Genomic DNA, 22005 nt, shown 5'->3' with positions numbered 1-22005 from the left:
TGTCAACTGTCTCGTCTGCCAAAAATGCAATATTAAAACAGTTTACAACTTATATTACAAGCAGAAGGAATTGAAAACAGAGTATAGGCTACTTGCCTCCTAGTCAAATCAGCTTCTTTTTAAGAACTGTCAAAACGAATTTGAGTGACTTGCTAATATGGACTTTATATGAAATCGAATTGAGTGACGTCACGGTCAACTCAGTTACTTTATATATTTCTACCTGACTTATTAAATAGAAATTGGATTTAAAAGTAACTTCTGTCCGTGTTTTTCTTATAATTATCTGATGCTTTATTTCGTGCATGGTATAAAATATTTTATTTTAACTACAGTCAAGTTCCCTATTGATTAATACTATTGTTATATTCGCTAAAAATGGTTGAACATTAGACTTTTTGATCGACGCGTCATATATTGACAAGTAGCAGTACTGATAATTTACGCTAGTTGACGCGTGAATGACGCTAGATGTCACTTATACTTGTATTTACTGAAGTATGGAGTTACAGTTCTACCCTTATTCCTCTATGATTATACTTTGGCTGTAGTTTAATATAGTATCGTGTTTCAGCAAACGACATCGCCTTCCCAGGGGCCGACGGGCGCGCTCGACGAAGTCTCTCTCGCGCTACAGATGGCTCTGCTCTACGCTTTAGACTTGTCAGTCTTGCACAGGTAAGTGATCAACTTGGACAGTACTTTTATAAATGTATCGCATCTGTGTGTCCCTATCTCACTTACTAATAGTGCGGAAAGGACGGCCTCACGCTAATATTGTTTTCAGTACAGATGGTGTTTTTTTTTTCGTGTAAAAGTAACGTGAGTCACGACTTCATTGCGTGTTTATTTGAACTACAGCTGCAAATTAAAGAATCCATGCATGTATCGGGGAAGTAACCCTTATTTAGAGATATATTATCACTTGAACTTGCGTCGTGAATAAATGGAACATGCCATAAATCGTGACTCACGTTACTCTTGCCGCGGATTGACCCGTAAGAATGTCCTATAATATTGATTTCTTTTATTTTTTACTAGCTTAAGCCCGCGGCTTCGCTCGCATTAGAGAGAGACAAAAAGTAGCCTATGTCACTCTCCATCCCTTCAACTGTCTCCACCTAAAAAATAACGTCAATTCGTCTCTCCGTTTTGCCGTGAAAGACGGACAAACAAACAGACACACACACTTTCACATTTGGGTGAATCAACTTTTTCTTGTACGTTATTGCCATGGTTACGGTCCCCTGAGTCACGCTGGTTTTATGCAAAATTATGCTACTTAAGCTATGCAACATGCATTTTTCTGGTGTTAACAAGCCCTTTCCTTAATTTGCCATCTACAAACATGGTCTACATGCATACTTGCATAATTTCGATAGCATAATTTTGCATAAAACCAGCGTGACTCAGGGGACCGTAACCATGGCAATAACAGGCAAGAAAAAGTTGATTCACCCATTTATAATATTAGTATGGATTTTATTTATTTATTTGCAGACGTGAAGATGGCGAAGAGCTGGCAAAGAAGCTGCCCCTCATCCAGGATCCGGAGCTGATCGGTATACTTATAGACGAGTTGCTGCCCAGCCCGCCTTCCAGCAAGGAACCCAAGTCCAAAGCAGGTTGGTAGTTTTCAGACTATTTTTTTTCATTTTATATTTATACTAGCGACCCGCCCCGGCTTCACACGGGTACTATACCTACATGTAAACCTTCCTCTATAATCACTCTATCTATTTAAAAAAACCGCATCAAAATCCGTTGCGTAGTTTTAAAGATTTAAGCATACATAGGGACATAGGGACAGAGAAAGCGACTTTGTTTTATACTATGTAGTGATTTATATCTAGACATTCATGTTTGGCTTACAGCGGACCAAACGCCAAAACATGGAACAAAAGTCAAAATACAAAGAGACAATTACAATTAAACAATGAAAAAATAATAATCAAAATAAAATAATTCACAATCATTAACATAAAATCGCAATAACACAAAAAAAAATCAAGAAAAATTAAAATATACAAAAAAAGATCATGGCATAGCTCCTACCATCGCTTTGGGGCGACTAACATAACCATTTAGGAAACTACATTGTTTTGAGTCTAAAACACCCAACCTGTTTATATTTGGCCCGACGTTTCGAACATCATGGCGCAATTTCATTAGTCGATAAGGTCCGCATTCGGGGTGCGAGAGATTTCTGGAACGCGTGCCACAGGGCCCGCATTCGGGGAAATTAAATAGTAATAGTAACTTTCATTGGCGTGATTGTATGTGTATCAAAGACATATGTAATTCCGTATAGTCAGATATAGTCTAAGAAAAAAACGTACCTCAGTACAGTACCATACAGAAAAAGGTACGGTGGCCTAGATGGCGTTACACCTTTGGGGTACGCTCAGCTAGATGGCGCTAATATTCATATTTGACATTTTAACACATACCAAGCTAAGAATATGGGCCAAATTGTCAAAACTTTAGATTCGCACTGTCGAACCCGCGCCGGGGAGCGTGATCCCCTTTACAGGATGGTCAAATCATATAACTTACATTTCAATGAAATTGACATTTTCATGATGTCAGACAATGTATATAAAAACAACTTAATTAAATTACTCAATAATAAAAAAAATTGAAAGTCACTCCAGTAGACCATACTATTATGTACTTACTCGCATTCTTACTTGTCCTCAAAATTGTCGATAATGCAGTCGTTTGTTTTGTAATTTGTTATCTACCTTTTACGTGTTACGTACCTATATTTGTTAATAAAATTGTGTTAGTGCGTTACTGTATTCACAAACCTTTGTACTATTTCCATTGTTAAGTACCTTTAATTCAATTCAATATCATTGTTACCTTGCGCTGTATACTGTAGATTTAAGTTAAATCTAGTAATCGGTGGACAATGTTGTTGGTCTCACACCTTACTATTGTTAACACTGTAATTCTCTATTAGAGCCTTGTGTGTTACTGTTTGTTGTCCCAAATAAATTGAAAAAAAAAAAAAAAAAACTGAGGTTCAAAAGTGTTAAGCCTGTGTCAAGAGACGGCAGTCCATGCACTGTGCTTACACATTTTACTTCGACAGTAACTCTCTATAATACTCGATCCTCTTTGGTATGTATGTATGTTTAATGAGACATTTGTTTCAGGTCAAGGCGCCCGAGCGCTGTGCCAGTTGTCGCTAGGGCTGGCACTGGCGGCGCTACGTCGCGCGCCTCAGTCCCTCGCCCTGTCGCGCGATCAATCGCACCGCGACGAAGAATTAGTCGACGCCGCGACCGAAAACAAGGTCAATTTCTTTTTAATTATGGTCCCCCGTGTGGTGACGGGTTAACAATTTCACCACCCCCTTTTTTCCCGTGGGTGTCGTAGAAGTCTGTGGGATATGGGTTAAATTGTGGCGTAGGCGAAAGGCTGGCAACCTGACACTGCAATGTCACAATTTGGATTTCTTTCAACCCCTTTTTGCCAAGAGTGGCACTGAAACTTAGTAGTTCATGCTCTGCCTACCCCTTTATGGGATACAGGCGTGATTATATGTATGTATCTAACCCCCGCCCATCTGGGGGAGCATACACCTGCCGTGTGTGCGGACGAGGGATCCTCTCGAATTGGGCTATACAGCCACGAACGTAAGTGTCACAAGGATGCTGCTTGAATCATCTGTTATAGATGCAAAGGCCTGTTATATGTATGTAAATTATGGTATCATGGAGCTGATCTGATGATGGAGCAAAAAGGGGCCATAGGAATTCTGAAACGAAACGTCGTATCCCCATCGAGTAAGGGGGTTTAGAGACGTCTCGGAGAGCAGTAGATGACTGTTGAATGAAAAGTACAGTCTGCGGTAAATGCTTGTGCCAAAAAAATGAAACATTGCGAAAAAACTTTAAAATCTGTTTTCATTTATCCACCAGGTGTTCGAGTATTTGGACGAGGCCATCCTCTCCACAGATCTCGTGATGAAAGAGGAGTACTACCAGCGCCGGATACACGTGCTGCTCACGGACTTCATAGTACTGATGCATTCCAAACTGGTGGAGATGAGAGTCAAGTGAGTATTTTATAGTTTTACTTGAAAAACCGAATGGCCATTTTTTTTTATTTTATTTCTTAAGAAACAAACAGTCTCATATTATGACAATTGTTACAGTGTAAATTACTAATATTGTAGACTTACAGTTTCCTTAATTTAAACTATCTTAACCTAAACATTATCAGTTAAAAGTGTTATAACATTCAATATATTGTTTACTGGTGTTTGAGTGGTATCGGTATACATACATTTCGCGAGAACAATCACCAAAATAATTTTTTTAAAGTAGGTAAATGACGACCGGTCTGGCTCAGTCGGTAGTGACCCTGCCTGCTAAGCCGCGGTCCTGGGTTCGAATCCCGGTAAGGGTATTTATTTGTGTGATGAGCACAGATATTTGTTCCTGAGTCATGGATGTTTTCTATGAATATAAGTATATATTTATCTATATAAGTATGTATATCGTCGCCTAGCACCCATAGTACAAGCTTTGTTTAGTTTGGGGTTAGGTTGATCTGTGTAAGGTGTCCCTAACATTTATTTATTATTTATTGTATGTTTTTCCTACTCAGAATCAACCCTTTCGATCTAAGACAAAAAACAAGAGACAAAAAATTCGGTCCCAAAATGTTATATTATTTTGCATACCTTCCACTTTGTAATCGCTGTACAAAGTGTTTGAAAAATGGTATAAAAGTGGGGAAAAAAATGGGACGTTTTTTTCCGCCTAGTAGGATGAAAAGGGCTCGTTGTTCTGAGTAGCAAAAACATTAAATTTACCCATTTTACAAAAAAAATATTTTGAATCTTTTTTCGCGAAAATGCCCGAATACCGTCATTGGTTTTCTGTAATAATCTAACCACAAAATTAAAATGTTGAAAAAACCCCCGACCGCGACATAGTGGACCGATTTTCATGAAACATGGCTAATAACACTCCCGACGAACTCGGCTTTCAGACAAAAAAACTAAATTTAAATCGGTTCATCCGCGCGGGAGCTACGATGCCACAGACAGACACACACACAGACAGACAAACAGACATACAGACAAACAGACAGACACGTCAAACTTATAACACCCGTCGTTTTTGCGTCGAGGGTTAAAGTTTTAAGGTCCAGTGGCCCGTTTCTCGAAAGGTACAAGCCTTGTATTACAAGTGTGTTTCCATGACAACCCATACGATTTGACAGTTGGCGCACTTGTAATACAAGGCTTGTACCTTTCGAGGAACGGGCCTCTGGGCGCAAGTTAAATTTTCTCCACACTGTACATAGCAGGGGGAAATTAGCTAAAATTACGGCATAATTAATGGAAGGTTTTTTTAAATTGAAATATGTACGTTATAGACCGAAGTTATTTTTCATCAACCCTCCCCACTCCTCCCTCCTCTGCGTCACCCCTCTACCCTCCCTTAAAGTGCCGAAAATGCGGTTTTTCTCGATTTCTGACAAAACTGTTGAAGATACAGAAAAAGCGCGTAGGAACGAAGTAATCCTTAATAAATTTACTACAAATCATTCATTAACACTTTGGTTCTAGCACTTATAGTTTACGCGTGATCCGTCACGAAAGTTGGTCCTTTGCTGCAATCTTCTTTAGTGAATGTTAAGTTTTCGCCCAAAATGCAGGGATGGGGAGGGTTGATGAAAAATAACTTCTGCCTGTAATGTACATATCCCAATCAAAAAAATCTTCCATTAATTATGCCAACATTTTCATATATAAGTTTCCAGAAGCAACGGACTAACAACTCCCGTGTAATTGTAGGGCCGACGAAGCCGCCCGCGCCATCCAAGTGTACGTGGCGGAAGGGCTGACGCCCCCGCCTGGCGCCGGCCAGAGCCGCGCGCGGCTGGACGCGCTCCTGCGCTGCGTGGAGCGGCTGTACGCGCAAGACCCGCTCGGCTTGCGCCACGACTACTGGCAGGCCGAGCAGAACCCGACCAGGCGAGTACTAGACTCTTATCGAATTTGGCACAACAAATTATTGTTTCCTGCAGGGCAATTCATATTCATATTCATTCATTTATTTGCATAAAAACACATCGACATGCATGCAAATACAATATTTACACAAATGAAGAATGAATAAAAAATAATATGAATGATGGGAGATGAATTGGGAGAAGTTTTTTATATATAGTTTTTAGTTTAGTTTGTTTTGTGTGGTTTTATGTTTAGTTGTAAATCTTAGTAAGTTAGTTAATTTTAAGATTTCGTGTGTCCGTCTTTAGAATAAGATTTATTATTAAGTAACTTCTTGTGTGTTCATGTGTAAATGTTGACTTTATGTTTTATGTATTGCAATAAACTATGATATATTTACACTACAGCTAAAAATATGACAAAACAAATTTTACAAGATATAAAATCAGAATGAAATACATAAAATAAAATAAAAAATCTTAGTTGAATATCAGGTACATTAGTGAAATACAATTTTAACCAGTAAACAAATAATTTAAAATAAGACAATAATAATTAATAAATATAAAAATCAATAATAAAGTCATAATAAGAGTCCAGTAAAATATATAAAAAAAGGAAGGAAAATAGGTAATTGTATTATAATTCTATTCTATTCTAAAATCAAAAGAGAGATGTCAGGTACATTGGTCAAAAAACTTATCATAGTATTCGTTGATGGAATAAAAAGGACGGCTCAAAAAATATGCTTTAACTGTTTTGTCAAAAGTTTTAAAAATCTTCTATATTTTTAACCGCCTTCCAAATCTCAAAGGAAGGGGTTATCAAGTCGTCTGTATATTTTTTTTTTTTTTTTTTTTTATTAATGTTTGTTCCTCGATATCTCCGTCGTTACTGGACCGATTTTGAAAAATTTTTTTTTGATTGAATGTATATGCATACAGATTGGTCCCATTTTTCTCAGAACCCAGTTCTGATGATGGGATCCTGGAGAAATCGAGGGAACTCCTCAAATCTGAAAGGCATACATATGGTGATTTTTGTGTTTTTAAAGGAACAGCATGCATTTACGTACGAAACAGTGACATTTGGTGCAGTGGAACTCCTGATGATGGTCAGCATGGAACTCCTCAAATCTGAACGGCACACTTATAGTGACTTTGGTATTTTTATAAGAACAGCATGCACTTACGTCCAGAACAGTGACATTTGGTGCAGTGGAACTGCTGATGAAGAGTGAGCCGCCCCTGGTTAGAGTTCCGTTCTGATAATCATTCTCATCTGTAAGTACTTCAGAATCATCCAGATTTCAAAATTGGTTCAGAAATGACGGAGATATCGAATAACAAACATTAAAAAATATACAGACGAATTGATAACATAATCCAACATTTGAAAGTATTTATCACCAGAACCCCAAAGGAAGGCGGTTTTTTTTTCTTAAAAATTATTTATTTCACTATTTGTAAGTGCGATAGGGATGGCCCGATGTTTTATCATTTATCGCGCGACCATAATTGCCTGCTTGTACTATTTGACATAATGTAACATGTCAGAAACTTGCTTCCATGTTTCATCATATGCAAGCATAATAATTATATTTTTTGTTTAGTTGATTAAATTCCTGTTTCAGTCTCACGATACTTAAATTTTTGTTTATCTCAAGTAGATCATATTTTAAAAATACTAGATGGAGAGCTTAGAGATTTATAGTGGACCAAAATATTAAGATAATTATTTATAACTCAATTTGAACCTTGTTTCAAAGTCATAAAGGTTTTTGCAGTAGGGGTTTTAAGAAATGTTGCCTGGTCAAATTCAAATCTACAAAAAGTTGTGTCAAATTTCAAACTGTTACAAATAAATGTTACTAGCCAATAAAAACAAATTTAAATCATATTGAACCGTATTACAAAGAGCGTTAATTGAGATAGTTTGTAAAACATATGCAAATAGAAAAAAGTCTAGTGAGCCAATCCTTAACATGTGGAAAAAACTAGTTCGGCCACACCCTATGAGTAGATCAAATTGGACCTTATTCTGATCAGGAAATAAAACATATTTTATTTAAATATTGTATGAAATTATGAATTTCAGCGTTGGTTAAGAAATACCAATCAGGAGTGAGGAAGTGGGTGCTAGTGGGAGATTTCAGAATCTTGGAAGGGATGTTTGAAATGGGATGCAAGGGATTGCATGGGCATTCATTGATTATTCATTCATTAGCATTCGGGAATTAGAGAGCCTTCCGCTCGACCGTCAGACTGGTTCTATTTAGGTTTATTTGGGTAAATCTAGATTACCTATATTATGCCCTAGCCTAGATTTTGCTAGTATTTCATGATGCTGGTATAGTTTGGGTTGGAGGATAATATAGAGTTTTGTGTTAAAAGCGTATATTTCAGTGTTTAATTGGTGTAAATTTAAGTGTCTTAATTGTTATTGTTTTGGAGCTCGATCACTGCTAGTATTATAAAGTGTACTAGTAGAGTTTAGAGTTGTAGAACAATAGTATTGCTAAAGTTTTAAAGTTTTGTTAGATTTGTGAGTGTTTCTTATTAGTTAAAGAGTTAATTGTGTTTTAATGTGTGAAATGTTTTAGCTTGGATTGTTTTAGTGTTATTTTACGCTAGAATAATTTTGTTGAAGGATTTCATATATTACTTAGTTTTGTTAGTTAATTAATAACTTTTGTAAATAATTATTGGGGTAGATTATTTTAGTAGGATGAACTGGTCTGATATTTTGCAGTTCTTTGGAGGGATAGGGCGGGTAACCTAACGGTGTTCAACTACAGCCCTAGTCAACCAAGGGACATTTCTTGGGTTATTTTAGTAGAGTCCAAGTGAGCTCTTGGCAGTTTCCTGCATTTATTAAGACAGGATTTTGCTCCTGGAATCTGGACGATTTGAGTTGTTATCTAAACTTCTTAAATTTGCCAGGTTCTTGTCCAACTTTCCTATTTTACTTTACCCGTCTGGCTGACTTCTTGCTGTCCCAATCCCTAGTGTGAGAACCAGCCCACGTGAAGAAATAGGGTGTCAGGTCTAAGGGTTATTCTTCACCCGTCTTAGTTAGCTTTAGCTAGAGATTTTCCATTGCACTTTCGGAAAATCACGCGAGTAAATTAAATGTGCGATCCGGATCGCTAGTTTGCTAATATGTCGGTAGAGTAGATGGTTAGTTTAGCTGTTAGGGCCAGGATTTTGTTTGGTATAGGAAATATTAGTATTAAAATTGTTTTCTCCTTTTCAAGTCTTAATTCATTTTCTAAAAGGTTAAACTATATATTTTTAACACGGGTTTTGGCTACTTATTATGTTAGACTTTAACTGTGTGTGATTTTATAAATTAAAAATAAATAAATAAATAAATGTTGTAGGACATTCTTACACGGATTGTATGAGTCCTGCGGTAGGCTCAGGAAGGCTTACAGTTAATAATGTGCAACTATTGATTTGGGATTAGTAGGGCTTATAGGAATTTATATTAACTATGTTTATTTATGACAAAATGACAAACTCGACATACTTATACATTTATGACTTTATATATATTTTTGGTCCCTTGTATACCTACTGGTAGTAAATAAATATATTGTGAGAAAATTAAAATTAAACAGCTCACAATATAATGTAAAATTGTAAATTCATTTTGTTTTTAAAATAAAAATGTTTATTTTTAATTAGCTTGTCCCTCAGCAGTTTGCCTGTCTATTCTTTTATCTATGAGTTTGTAATTTTTACATACCTAATGGCTTTCAAATATAAAGTCATATTATTCCAAATACTTATCATAAATGATTTTTCTAGACTGGATCGAGGCAGAAAGTTGCAAGATCGTGGTTTATTTTGGTCCGAAAGGTGATACAAAATGACTACATTAACAGTTTGGATAATATTATTTTGATAAATACCTAATAAAACAATGATGTACAAAATTACAGAATTCTGGAGAATTGGAGTGGTCAGATACACTGCTCTACTACCAGTATTTGATATTTTAAATTGTCCCTTTGAAAATCCTCTCTGTGGTGATGAAAGTGTCACAACATAATGGCTCGGACAAATGAAAGTAGTCCTGTCATTATGAAAAGATGTCCCTTCAGGACCACAAAATAGTTCCTTCAGAACTGGGGCAGGGGTCTGACCCGTAACTGGATGATGGCCATGGACTGTCGCGGAGGCGGAGCGACATCTATAACCCCAAAAATAAAATATTTTAAAATATATTATATTTACTTTTTATTTTATATTATAATATGGTGATATTTTAGATTATTTACTGACAAACATTAGTTATTTTAATTTTGACATAATTATGCTCATTTGTTTATTTGTGTTTTATTTAACTAAAACAATCTGATTATATTTGATTAAACCCCATCTTTTATTACAATTTATTATTCATTCTGATTTTGTCGTGGACTTATTTCATGTATTTTGGTTATTGACATTTTAGGGTTATTTTATTAGGCGTAATAGGGCATTACTGTTTCATAATATGCGAAAAGGACTGGTTACTATTTGCGGCTACAACATTGGGTTCTACATAAACCCTAAACGATCACTAGGTCAAAATACTGATCCAATATAAGATGTTAACTTAATTGATTGATTTCGTTTCATGGTAATTAATTTTATTTAATAAATTTTAGAGTTTCAATTTTTGTATGGTTATGTAGGATAACTAAATAGGTAATTGATGTTAGTTAGGTATTTATAGGGTCAGAATATTACAATAAGAAACCAATTTTTATAGATTTTGGGTATTAAAGGTGTATGGGGGCCATTTTTTTTCAAAATTGTCTACCCCACTTTTTTATGATAATTTGGGATTTTTATGTGGTTTCCACTCAGAATCGCGAGCTCTGTCATTTCTACAGGAGAAAAAAAGTGTCCCAAGGTTTTTTCTCCTTCCGTTACCACTTTTTCATACATTTTGTATGGCGGTAACGGAATAGAAGGTTTGAAAAAATTTTTGGAAATCTTGGGATTTTTTTTTCTCCTATCAGGATCGAAAAAGCTCGCGATTCCGAGTATTAATCGCGTAAAAAATACCCATGTTACAAAAAAAAGTGGGGTGGACAACTTTGAAAAAAATGGCCTATTTATGTTGCTTGTACAGTAGTGATGGGTAGGACATCAATTTCAAATGAGTTTGTATGAGTACCTCATTTCCAAAAATGAGGTGTTACAATGTCTTACTTCAAATGAGGTGAGGTACTGATCTGTATATATATATATAATTTCTAGCATCGGCTGTTTGACAAAATCCATCGGCAACAAAAACTAGTATGTGTAGTTGTGTACTAGGTAAATATCCTTTATACATACTAAATTTCATTAGTCATAATGAGTACTTGAACATTTAACAAGAGAAAATAGATAAAATTAAAAAATATTTCAAGGACTGTCATAGAGGCCTGCATAACAACTTAATTTGATGTTTTTATGGAACTGGGTCTAATTTTGCCATTGAATAATATTATTTACAGTTTGTTCCATTTAAATTACTGCTACAAATTACAGTGGTTTCATATTATCACAGTATAAGGATATATCAGTAGTTAATCTCCGGCAGCGGCGGCGCGGTCGTTACTACTGCGCAAGGTCACGCAGGGTTGTACAACGTTACTATAATCGACTTCGTACAATGTAAGTTGTTGTAAATCTAATAGGTACTATTAACTGTAAGTAGGTTTTAGTATAACAATACCACGTCATGACACCACATTAGTCAGTATTGAAGATACAAAAAATCATTATAAATATATTACTCTCATACGCGCAATAGTAGATTGTGTAACAATAATTGCAAAAGCGTTAATTTAAGTGTTCATTTTATATGTTTTCTCTAGAATACACCCAATCCATCACAATAAAAAAAAGATTCGTTTGAACTAGAAACGTAGGTACCTACTGTCCTACTCGTATTAGTAACTGTGTATGGCGCTATGCTAGTACCAACGCTCTTTCTACCTTTTTATCTAATAAAGATTCAAGTACGTATTTGTTTCTTAAATACTGACGAAATCATATTTACATAAAATGTTTGAATAGATGTTTGCACAATATTTAAGTAGGTACCAAACTTTCGAGCTAGATAGATCGCAGCATCTACCTAAATGTCGTTACAGATAAATCCTTATTGATTTTAATGTGTCATTCTAGCTTTAAATCTCACTTTTACGCCATTTACGTAAGCAATAATGTACCTAACACTGCAAATATATAACAACCACTTACTTTTCTGGGTGTCTAGGAATTCTAAAGAATGACATTTCCGCATTTTGAGAACTTTCCATACACCCATAAACACTACAGTAACGAAAATATGTCTTCGGTGCTGACGTCATTTTCTCCCGAACTCAACACGTCAACACAGCGCGCAAACGCGGCCCCGACTGTCCAGCCCAATAATCACCAGTTTCGCATGTTTTCGCCGCATGCGAGGGGAGGGAGGGGGACACACCGCGCGGCGTGAAGTTTGTAAGAAGAGTTATTACTGGTTTTATACTGTGATATTATTAACAGCTTAATAATAACATACTTTGATTAGCATAGTTACCATAAAACTGCATGTTTTAAAACAAACTAAAGTTCGTATTGTTTTATAATTAGTACCACTTTTACATAAAAATAACAAACTTACCACTCCATGTGTTTTAAAAGCAATATGATAGTAATTAAAAATACCATCAACATTCGCGACGCCGGTAAGTCTTTTCAGTTCAGTTTCACTATTTTTTTGCACACAAATGACACTAAGGCAGAATCACAGGTATATTTGATTGTGTAAAAGTTGTCACCATTATTACATTTTGGCTCATTTATTAGTATTATCACTGTAGGACAAAACTAAACTTTATACAAATACACACAAACTAACTTTTCTTCTGTAAACTGTCATTACTGTCAACGTCAACCGCCTGTGAATTACGTTTCGTGTCGGATTTATTTATCATTCTATTGAATTAAGAAATGAATTATTCTTTCTATTACTGATTAAATACTTAATTAAACTACCATGCTTCACATAATTTATATTATATTTCGGTCAGTAATCTTGTAATTGTTTTTAAGCAAGCTTCGTAAACGCATCTTCTCAGTGGTTGGCTCTCTGTGTTGGTATGCTTGGTATTCCGAATATTCAAAACACTTGAGTTACCATTTCAACGTCCAGTCTAAGAGAGCTCCCATAACAATAGCCAACTGATTACACATAACAATAGCCATACAAACTCTATTGCTGCGGTAGATCACGTTATACTGGTCAATGTGTTAGCACAATAATAGCTATCAAAAAATTCAAAAATGAAGACCTGCCGCGAAAAACAACATTTTGCATCTCAGCTGCATTTATTCATGACTTCACAAATGCGACAGAGACAAAAGATGTGGTTCACGCGAAATCGTCTGATTTTTCGCGCGATTTTTGCGAGCAAGTTAACTATCCTGGGATCAAAAAGGCGTAAAATGTATGAAAATTTGCGGCGCATAAGATTGTTTTCTTTCGAGTCATGTGTAACGTATTTTTGGTGAGGCAAATTTGAAGCCCGCGTGTGTCTGTCTCACTCCCTCTTATGGTAAACGTAACTATCTGTTTCACTTTGAAAGGATTTTTGAAGTGTTGTTGTCACAGTGCCTCTTCTGTCTTTCCGGTACAAAGCGATTTCCGGTACAAACGAGTCAAACGATACATTTTATTTTATCGGTGGACCTTTTGTCCCGGCCATAAGGTCTGTAGTTCGGTAACTGAACGTGTGGTTGATCACTTCGTTTGAGGTGTCGACTCTCGCGACGGAGTTTGAGGGCCGCGTCTGCCGCGAGGCGCGCGAGTGGATGATGAGTTTTTGACGTTTTGTGACATTTGAAGTATGTGCATGATCTGTGAGGAATGAGGTGTTTGTGTTGCTACTGTTGCGAGCGAGTATTTGAGGGCCGCGAGGCGCGCGTGTGGATGGTGAGTTTTGACGTTTTTGTGACATTTGAAGTACGTGAATGCTTTGTGAGGCGTGAGGTGTTTGTGTTGCGACTGTGAGGTGTAAAATGAGGTGCGGTGAGTTGAAGTGTGATGCAATACATTTTTGCTGTGTGAAGTACTGCTACAAATTAACAATACGAGTGGTACAAATGAGGTGCCTCACGAGTGAGGAACTCAACACTATTGTACAGGTCTGCCTTGGGCGGGCGCGCCACCACCCTGTACAAGTTCGTCCGGCTCTCCGGGGAGCTGGTGTGCCCGGCGCTGCTCCCCGGCTACCTGCGCGCGCTGGCGTCGCTGGCCGTGCCCCGGCACACGTGGGCGCTGCTGTCCCGCCGCGACGCGCTGTCCGCACACCATCTCCTCTCAGCCCTCAGGAGATACCACTGGTGAGTTTAGGCGCAAGTTCCCTAACTTGCCTGTCCTTGAAGTGATAGGGATGACGACTACATAATAGTATTTTATGCAACAGGCGTTTAAAGGAGGTCAAAAAAGACGAGTGGCGTGGGTAACAATTTGAGGCGAAGCCGAAAATTGTTATTAAGACGCCACGAGTATTTTTTGACTCAGTTAAACACCGTTGCATACAATACTTTTTCTACGACCATGCACATACTTTTGAATAGTTTTCTAGAATAACTTTCGTGAAATTCGCACTGTTTCCTACAAGTATTTTGACTTGTCCTCTGCAATGTTTCTGCACTCACCCTGTCGCTCGCACTCCCCCGCGCCGCCGCCCGCCCCCGGCCGGCGCCCCGCGGCCCGCTATATCCCTTAACGGCTACCTAACAATGCTGTAAGAGCTTATATCGTATGCGTAGGTACGCGGGGCGCCGGCCGGGGGCGGGCATCTTTTATCTAGGGTTTTAACAATCTATGCACGACACGGTAAATGACAAATAACAACACGGGAGTAGAAAAAATAAAAAAAAATATAACCGCCTTCAAAAATAAGCGCGTTACAAAACAGCGGAGAAACTAAAACGCAAAAAATAATAAACCTTTGGATTCAGATTTCTTATTGGATTGCAATAATCTAAACATTCAAATTATAAACAAATCTCTTATTTTTGTAGTCGGTACCAGCCCTGTTCCTCGCCTTGCTATTGCCTGTTTGCCCCACCCAAGGCTGGCCATACGCAGTACTTACTCCTTTTTTGAAGTTCGGTTAAAAAATGGCATTCTGTTTAGTCCGTCAGATAGATCGTCCAAAAATATTAAACACATTTTTCTGATTATGGAAAAAATACAAAGATATAGAGCATCAAAGTTCCGGAGTGGGGGCTTGTGACGTCACTTCTAAGTAAAAAATGTACCGAGGCGTGACGTCACGCGAAACTTCAGCGCACTGTATCGTCGTCAATTTCCTTTACGAGAAAAAAGAAAAAATACGTGTCTAAAATTCTTTGATAATCTAACTGACGGACTAATTAGTTTTTTTTAGTCGTCTTCGCCTATAGTTATTTGTTTTACAAGGGGGCAAAGTTGTTGTTTAACCGCACGTGCCAACATTGATACCCTAGCAGCGAAAGATTCCAACATTAAACTACAAGCGTTGCGAGGGGATGTTTTTTCTAAAATAGGTAAAGTTATTTTTTTTCCTACTTAGAAAAATATTTTTGGTGACTCTTCTCGCGGAAATCTTCCTTTCAAATCCAGGGTGGACAGGCATCTTCTGGGCGAGCTCACTCCACCGTAGGCCATGTCTCTACCTTTGGCTAGTCTGTGGCCAAGACTAAGCCCATTTATAGAAAAAAAATTAAGGTAGGCTGCGTCAGGGACACAGCCGCGATGGATAACGTGAAACGTTGTGTGGACCACCGCTACTGAGGAGGGGACGTAACTAACTAGCGAAGGCCGCAGGCCGAGCTGCGGACAGACAGTGCTCCCAGGTATAACAATAATAAGTGTCTAAATAAAAGTGTCTAAATAAAAGTGTCAGAGCAATAATAAAAGTGTCTAAAAAGCGAAGCGGCGGGCTGGAGGCCCAACGCTGAGCTTGGAAACCCAGCGAAGGCCGAAGGCCGAGCTCCGCGTAGGGCCGAAGGCCCGGAGCATCCCCGTGGCGCTCACAAGTACGCGAGGCCGCAGGCCGAGCTGCGGACAGATAGTGCTCCCACACAGAGCAATAATAAAAGTGTCTAAAAAGCGAAGCGGCGGGCCGGAGGCCCAACGCTGAGCTTCGAAACCCAGCGAAGGCCGAAGGCCGAGCTCCGCGTAGGGCCGAAGGCCCGGAGCGTCCCCGTGGCGGTCCCAAGTACGCGAGGCCGCAGGCAGAGCTGCGGACAGATAGTGCTCCCACACAGAGCAATAATAAAAGTGTCTAAAAAGCGAAGCGGCGGGCCAGAGGCCCAACGCTGAGCTTCGAAACCCAGTGAAGGCCGAAGGCCGAGCTCCGCGTAGGGCCGAAGGCCCGGAGCGTCCCCGAGGTGCTCCCAAGTACGCGAGGCCGCAGGCCGAGCTGCGGACAGATAGTGCTCCCACACAGAGCAATAATAAAAGTGTCTAAAACGCTGAGCTTGGAAACCCAGCGAAGGCCGAAGGCCGAGCTCCGGGTAGGGCCGAAGGCCCGAGCGTCCCCGAGGTGCTTCCAAGTACGCGAGGCCGCAGGCCGAGCTGCGGACAGATAGTGCTCCCACACAGAGCAATAATAAAAGTGTCTAAAAAGCGAAGCGGCGGGCCGGAGGCCCAACGCTGAGCTTGGAAACCCAGCGACGGCCGAAGGCCGAGCTCCGCGTAGGGCTGAAGGCCCGGAGCGTCCCCGAGGTGCTCCCAAGTACGCGAGGCCGCAGGCCGAGCTGCGGACAGATAGTGCTCCCACACAGAGCAATAATAAAAGTGTCTAAAAAGCGAAGCGGCGGGCCGGAGGTCCAACTCCCACGCAGAACAATTATAAAAGTGTGTAAGAAGTATTCTGCGTGGGAGCACTATCTATCTGTAGCTCGGCCTGCGGCCTCGCGTAAAAACACTAAAGGTAAACAAAATACAAAAGACAAGACCGTGGGGCCTTCGGGACCTGCGCACCACCAAAAAAGTACTGTACATATAAATAAATATTGGACGACACCTTACACAGATCAACCTAGCCCCAAACTAAGCAAAGCTTTTACTATGGGTACTAGTGCTAGGCGACGATATACATACTTATTATAAATAGTACTTTACTGAATTTTAACTACAATGAATCATTATCGCTTGATCGTATGTTATATGCAGCCGCCGGCGCCATTCATTCTAATGCATTTGAGGAGATGAATATGTTTTACTATAGAAAATGTATATTTATTCTAATCCTTATTAGTTAGTCTTAGTATTTTTAGTACCTTTTTACGGTTATATGCTTAAATTTTTGCATACGATGGCCTTAAACGAATCGGAAGAGACAAGGTTGCTTCGGTATGTTATTTATGCGACGGCGGCGCCATACATTCTAATGCATATTTGAGGAGATGAATATGTTTTACTATAGAAAATGTATATTTATTGTAATCCTTATTAGTTATTCTTAGTATTTTTAGTCATTTTTGACGGTTTTATGCTTTAATTTTAGCATATGATTGCCTCAAACGAATCGAAAGAGTCACGATTGCCAACAAGTTTCAGTACATTGCCAGCCGTTGCCGCCGCCATAGTTTCTAATGCATTATTTGATAAGATCAATAAGTTTTACTATGGATAATGTATATTTATTTTAATCCTTACTAGTTAATCTTAGTGTTTTAAGTAATTTTTGACAGTTTTATGCTTTAATTTTTACATACGATGTCCTCAAATATGAACAAGCACCAAATTTTTGTAAAAAATGCCACATAATTGAATTCTTCCAGCTGGTCATAAATAAATATGTTCGTCTTTTATAATATTTAGATAATTTAGCACGAGATCTATCTAACAATACCATTTTATGATACAGCACAATACAATTTTTGTGAGTACTTGCTAAACAAACAATACAAAAAACGTCATTTTTGGCCCGAATGGAACGCTTATACCGCAAAAGTGGCGCCATCTGTATCAGCAAATTATGTATGTCCGAGTAATGGCTACTTTCCTCTACACACTCATATTAAAATTATTTATATGGGTATTATAGTTACAGAGATATAAGCCGCCGCGCCATAACACTTTTCGTTACACCTGGTTTTCGGTCCGGTCACTCTACTACGGGTTTTTAAAGACGTTCACCTAACGTTTCACGTCAAAAAAATGCCCCGATGCAACTGGCCCTTATTGTCGTGTGTGTTGCAGTCAACAAATTAAATCAATTTCAATCGTATGTTAGGTCGATTAATTTAATCGTCGACTAATTTTGACGATATTTTTTTTAATCGATTAATTAGTCGAACAATTACGCAAAATAATAGAACATTTTGGGTAAATTTTTTGGTCTCTTATATTTTTGCCTGGTGCCTAGCGGTAAGTATGTGCGACTTTCGTTCTGGAGGTCGCCGGTTCGAATCCCGGCTGGCACCAATTTTTCGGAATTTATGTGCGAAATGTCATTTGATATTTGCCAGTCGCTTTTCGGTGAAGGAAAACATCGTGAGGAAATCGGACTAATTTCAATAAGGTCTAGTTTACCCTTCGGGTTGAAAGGTCAGATGGCAGTCGCTTTTGTGAAAACTTGTGCCTTCGCCAAATGTCGGGATTAGTTGTCAAAGCGGACCCCAGGCTCCCATGAGCCGTGGCAAATGCCGGGATAACGCAAGGAGGAGGATTTTTGTCCTAGATCAAAAGGGCTCGTGATTCTGAGTAGGGAAAACATGAAATTGACCGTTGAATGTTTAAAAAAAAAATCTGTGACGTAAGTGCGTTTTCACATTATCCAATCCGATATCGGATGTCGGACCGATATCCCATACATTACAGGCGCCATCTTGGATTTTTTCCATTGGAATCCTTCCGACATCCGATATCGGATCGGATAATGTGAAAACGGCCTAATATGTGTGTCGCTTAACTTCAAAAGTGGGTAAATCCATTCTGCTATAAGGTTTGATTATTTATATTTTCATTCATTCAGATCATATTATATTTTTCTATATATTCAACCTTAAAGCAGAATGGATTTACTCAGTAGGCCTAGCACATGATGGCCGCGAGATAGATGACACGTCTTCTTCTAACTGTATTGTAACTGTATAAGGACCGGTAGTCTATCTCGCGGGTATGTCGCCGCGGCAATCATGTGCTAACCCTGCAGGTTTGCAGTTAAGCGACACATGTACCCTTATCGTGGTGTGTGTTGCAGCCACCTCCGCACGGACCTGGCGCCGTTCTCCGAGACCATGCACGCGGCGTCGCTCGGCGGCTCGGCCGTGGTGACGCCGGCCGCGCGCCCGGGGAAAATGCTCGTCCGGCAGGAGGAAGTAAGTGGGGGTTTTGTAGTCCTTTTATCTTGACATACATACATACAGTCACGCCTGTATCCCATGAAAGGGTAGGCAGAGCACATGAAGCTACTCGAGTTTCAGTGCCACTCTTGGCAAATAAGGGGTTGAAAGAAAACGAAATCTTCTCTTCTTTATCTCGAAATAATAAATAAATTAATTAATAAATATTATAGGACATTCTTACACAGATTGACTGAGGCCCACGGTAAGCTCAAGAAGGCTTGTGTTGTGGGTACTCAGACAACAATATATATAATATATAAATACTTATATACGTAGAAAACATCCATGACTCAGGAACAAATATCTGTGCTCATCAGTCATCACACAAATAAATGCCCTTACCGGGATTCGAACCCGGGACCGCGGCGTAGCAGGCAGGGTCACTACCGACTGCGCCAGACCGATCGTGAAATCTTCACTGAAATACAATAAAGAGTCAATTATATATCAAGCAACCGTATCTACTTAGCGTGTTAAATGAACTCAGTAAAATCCACTGAGTTGTCCGTATTTAATCGCAGCTTGCTGCTTTCGGGCGTCAATTTTTGTAAGTTGATGTCAACAAAAACATTAAAAAGGCCTTACGTGATATTAAATTCCAACAACTCAAAAATTATGAACGCTCAAGGGCCCGAGACATATTTAAAAGTAACAACTTCAGTACAAAATCTGACACGCTCAGCCGCCATACAAATAGATGAACTTGTTTCTTCTATTTAAATGTAATTCTGTGGAGTCAAAAGCCGGGTCCACACAGAGCTACGAGGGCTCAGACGGACGTCGCGAGGCAAACGTGCTATTTGCCGCGAGAGCACATTGCCTCGTGGCAAGCCTCGCTCTGTGTGGACCCGGCTATTGACAATTACAAGATTGAAAGTGGCATCTACAGGTACAATAGGCTAGTTTCCTACTAGTCAAATCAGCTTCTTTTTAACATACATACATACAATCACGCCTGTATCCCATAAAGGGGTAGGCAGAACACATGAAACTACTACAGCTTCAGTGCCCCTCTTGGCAAATAAGGGGGTTGAAAGAAAACGAAACTGTGACATTGCAGTGACAGGTTGCCAGCCTCTCGCCTACGCCACAATTTAACCCATATCCCATAGTCGCCTTCTACGACACCCACGGGAAGAAAGGGGGTGGTGAAATTCTTAACCCGTCACCACACAGGCTTCTTTTTAAGAACTATGAAAACGATTTGCTAATATGGAATTAAATATTGTACCAGATTTGTGTCGCTTAACTTCAAACTTGAGTAAACCCATTCTTCTTTAAGGTTGATTATTTTTCAGATCATATTACATTTTTTTAAATATTCTACCTTAAAGCAGAATGGATTTACCCAAGTTTGAAGTTAAGCGACACATTTGTAAGTTCACATTTTTGACACATTTGTTTTGAAGTATGTTGCGATGTGGCTAAGACGTATCGTTTGCCAAATCTAACGATTAATTTCGAATTGTTTGAATCGATTAGGCCCTATGTACAAGGAGGTGCTTAAACAAATATACGATTTCTATCAACTTAGTGAAATGTCATTTGAATCGAAATGACAGACTCTGCCACAGCACTAGTTTAAAAATAAAAATGAATGATAAATGACATAATAAGTAAATCCTGTGTGATAAATTAATATCGTAAAATACTCACTGACGAAGATCCGCAAAAATGTAACATGTGTTATATTATGTTTAAAGTAAGCGAAATATTGTTTTTAAGTACTTGATTTTTTTTAAATTATTACAGGATTTTATTTAAAGTTTCATTAAGCCGCGTATCGACTGCGGGCGGCTGCCGCGCGAGCCATGTTCGACCGCGCCAAACCTGCGTTTTGGTGCGCGAGCCAATTTAAAGCTCAACATTTTCATATAGCGCGGCAGCGGCGCGCGGCAGGCGATCCGTGACCAAACATTCATTTAGGTCCGTCCCAATTGCGCACGCACAACACACTGACGCTCCTTTGCCGCGCCACCAAAAACCGACACGAACTGGTTCGCCGCGCGGCACGTTCGAGCGCGCCAATGTTCAAGCTGCCGCGCGAGGCAGACCCGTCCCCATATTGCGCGGCCGCCGCGCGAGCCAATGTTCGATGATTTGCCGCGCGCAGTCGATACGCGGCTTTAGGTTGCTCCAGTTTACGTTTTGTGGTCGCTGTCATGTGTCAAAAAGTTCTTACAAATCTGGGACAATACTATGAAATACCTACTGAGGAGTGACGTCACGGTCAATTCATTTACTTTGTATATTTATCTTTGACTTATTAAATAAAAATTATGTTTAAACATAACTACTGTCCATATTTTTCGTTTAATTATGTGATGCTTTATTTCGTGCAGTGCATAAAATATTTTATTTTAAATACTAATAAATAATACTAGCCTATTGTACATTGTTGGCGATTTAAAATTGCTTATTGTAAGATACAGAATGTTTTTTTTGTTTTTATTTTAGTCCATTTTATAAATTTGCCAGGTTGAAGCAATGATAGCAGCTTTGAAGCTAATAGCAGCCGTGGCTCGAGAGGACGCCGCCGCGGGTGCTGCCATCTGTGAGACGCTACAGTGGGACGCTACGAATACTATGTTCGGTGAGTAAACTAACTGTATTATAACGGTCGTTTTGGCGATTTTATACTAAAAA

The 22005-nt window shown here is 39.0% G+C and overlaps 1 protein-coding gene across 1 annotated transcript in view; it reads left to right on the top strand.

Annotated features, from left to right (window-relative positions):
• The window catches only part of LOC125241705 (nuclear pore complex protein Nup205), a 124235-nt gene that overhangs the window by 18180 nt on the left and 84050 nt on the right, over nucleotides 1-22005 (top strand). Inside the window, exons 8-15 of the mRNA XM_048150302.1 lie at nucleotides 575-678; nucleotides 1501-1625; nucleotides 3162-3301; nucleotides 3930-4066; nucleotides 5819-5998; nucleotides 14155-14352; nucleotides 19215-19332; nucleotides 21838-21952. Of these exons, the coding sequence (XP_048006259.1) occupies nucleotides 575-678; nucleotides 1501-1625; nucleotides 3162-3301; nucleotides 3930-4066; nucleotides 5819-5998; nucleotides 14155-14352; nucleotides 19215-19332; nucleotides 21838-21952 (1117 nt within the window). The remainder of the gene's footprint in view (nucleotides 1-574; nucleotides 679-1500; nucleotides 1626-3161; nucleotides 3302-3929; nucleotides 4067-5818; nucleotides 5999-14154; nucleotides 14353-19214; nucleotides 19333-21837; nucleotides 21953-22005) is intronic.

Source organism: Leguminivora glycinivorella, chromosome Z, assembly GCF_023078275.1.
Source record: "Leguminivora glycinivorella isolate SPB_JAAS2020 chromosome Z, LegGlyc_1.1, whole genome shotgun sequence".
Lineage (NCBI taxonomy): Eukaryota > Metazoa > Arthropoda > Insecta > Lepidoptera > Tortricidae > Leguminivora > Leguminivora glycinivorella.
The sequence above is the reverse complement of the archived record's forward strand: the minus strand, read 5'-3'. Positions and strand labels throughout refer to the sequence as shown.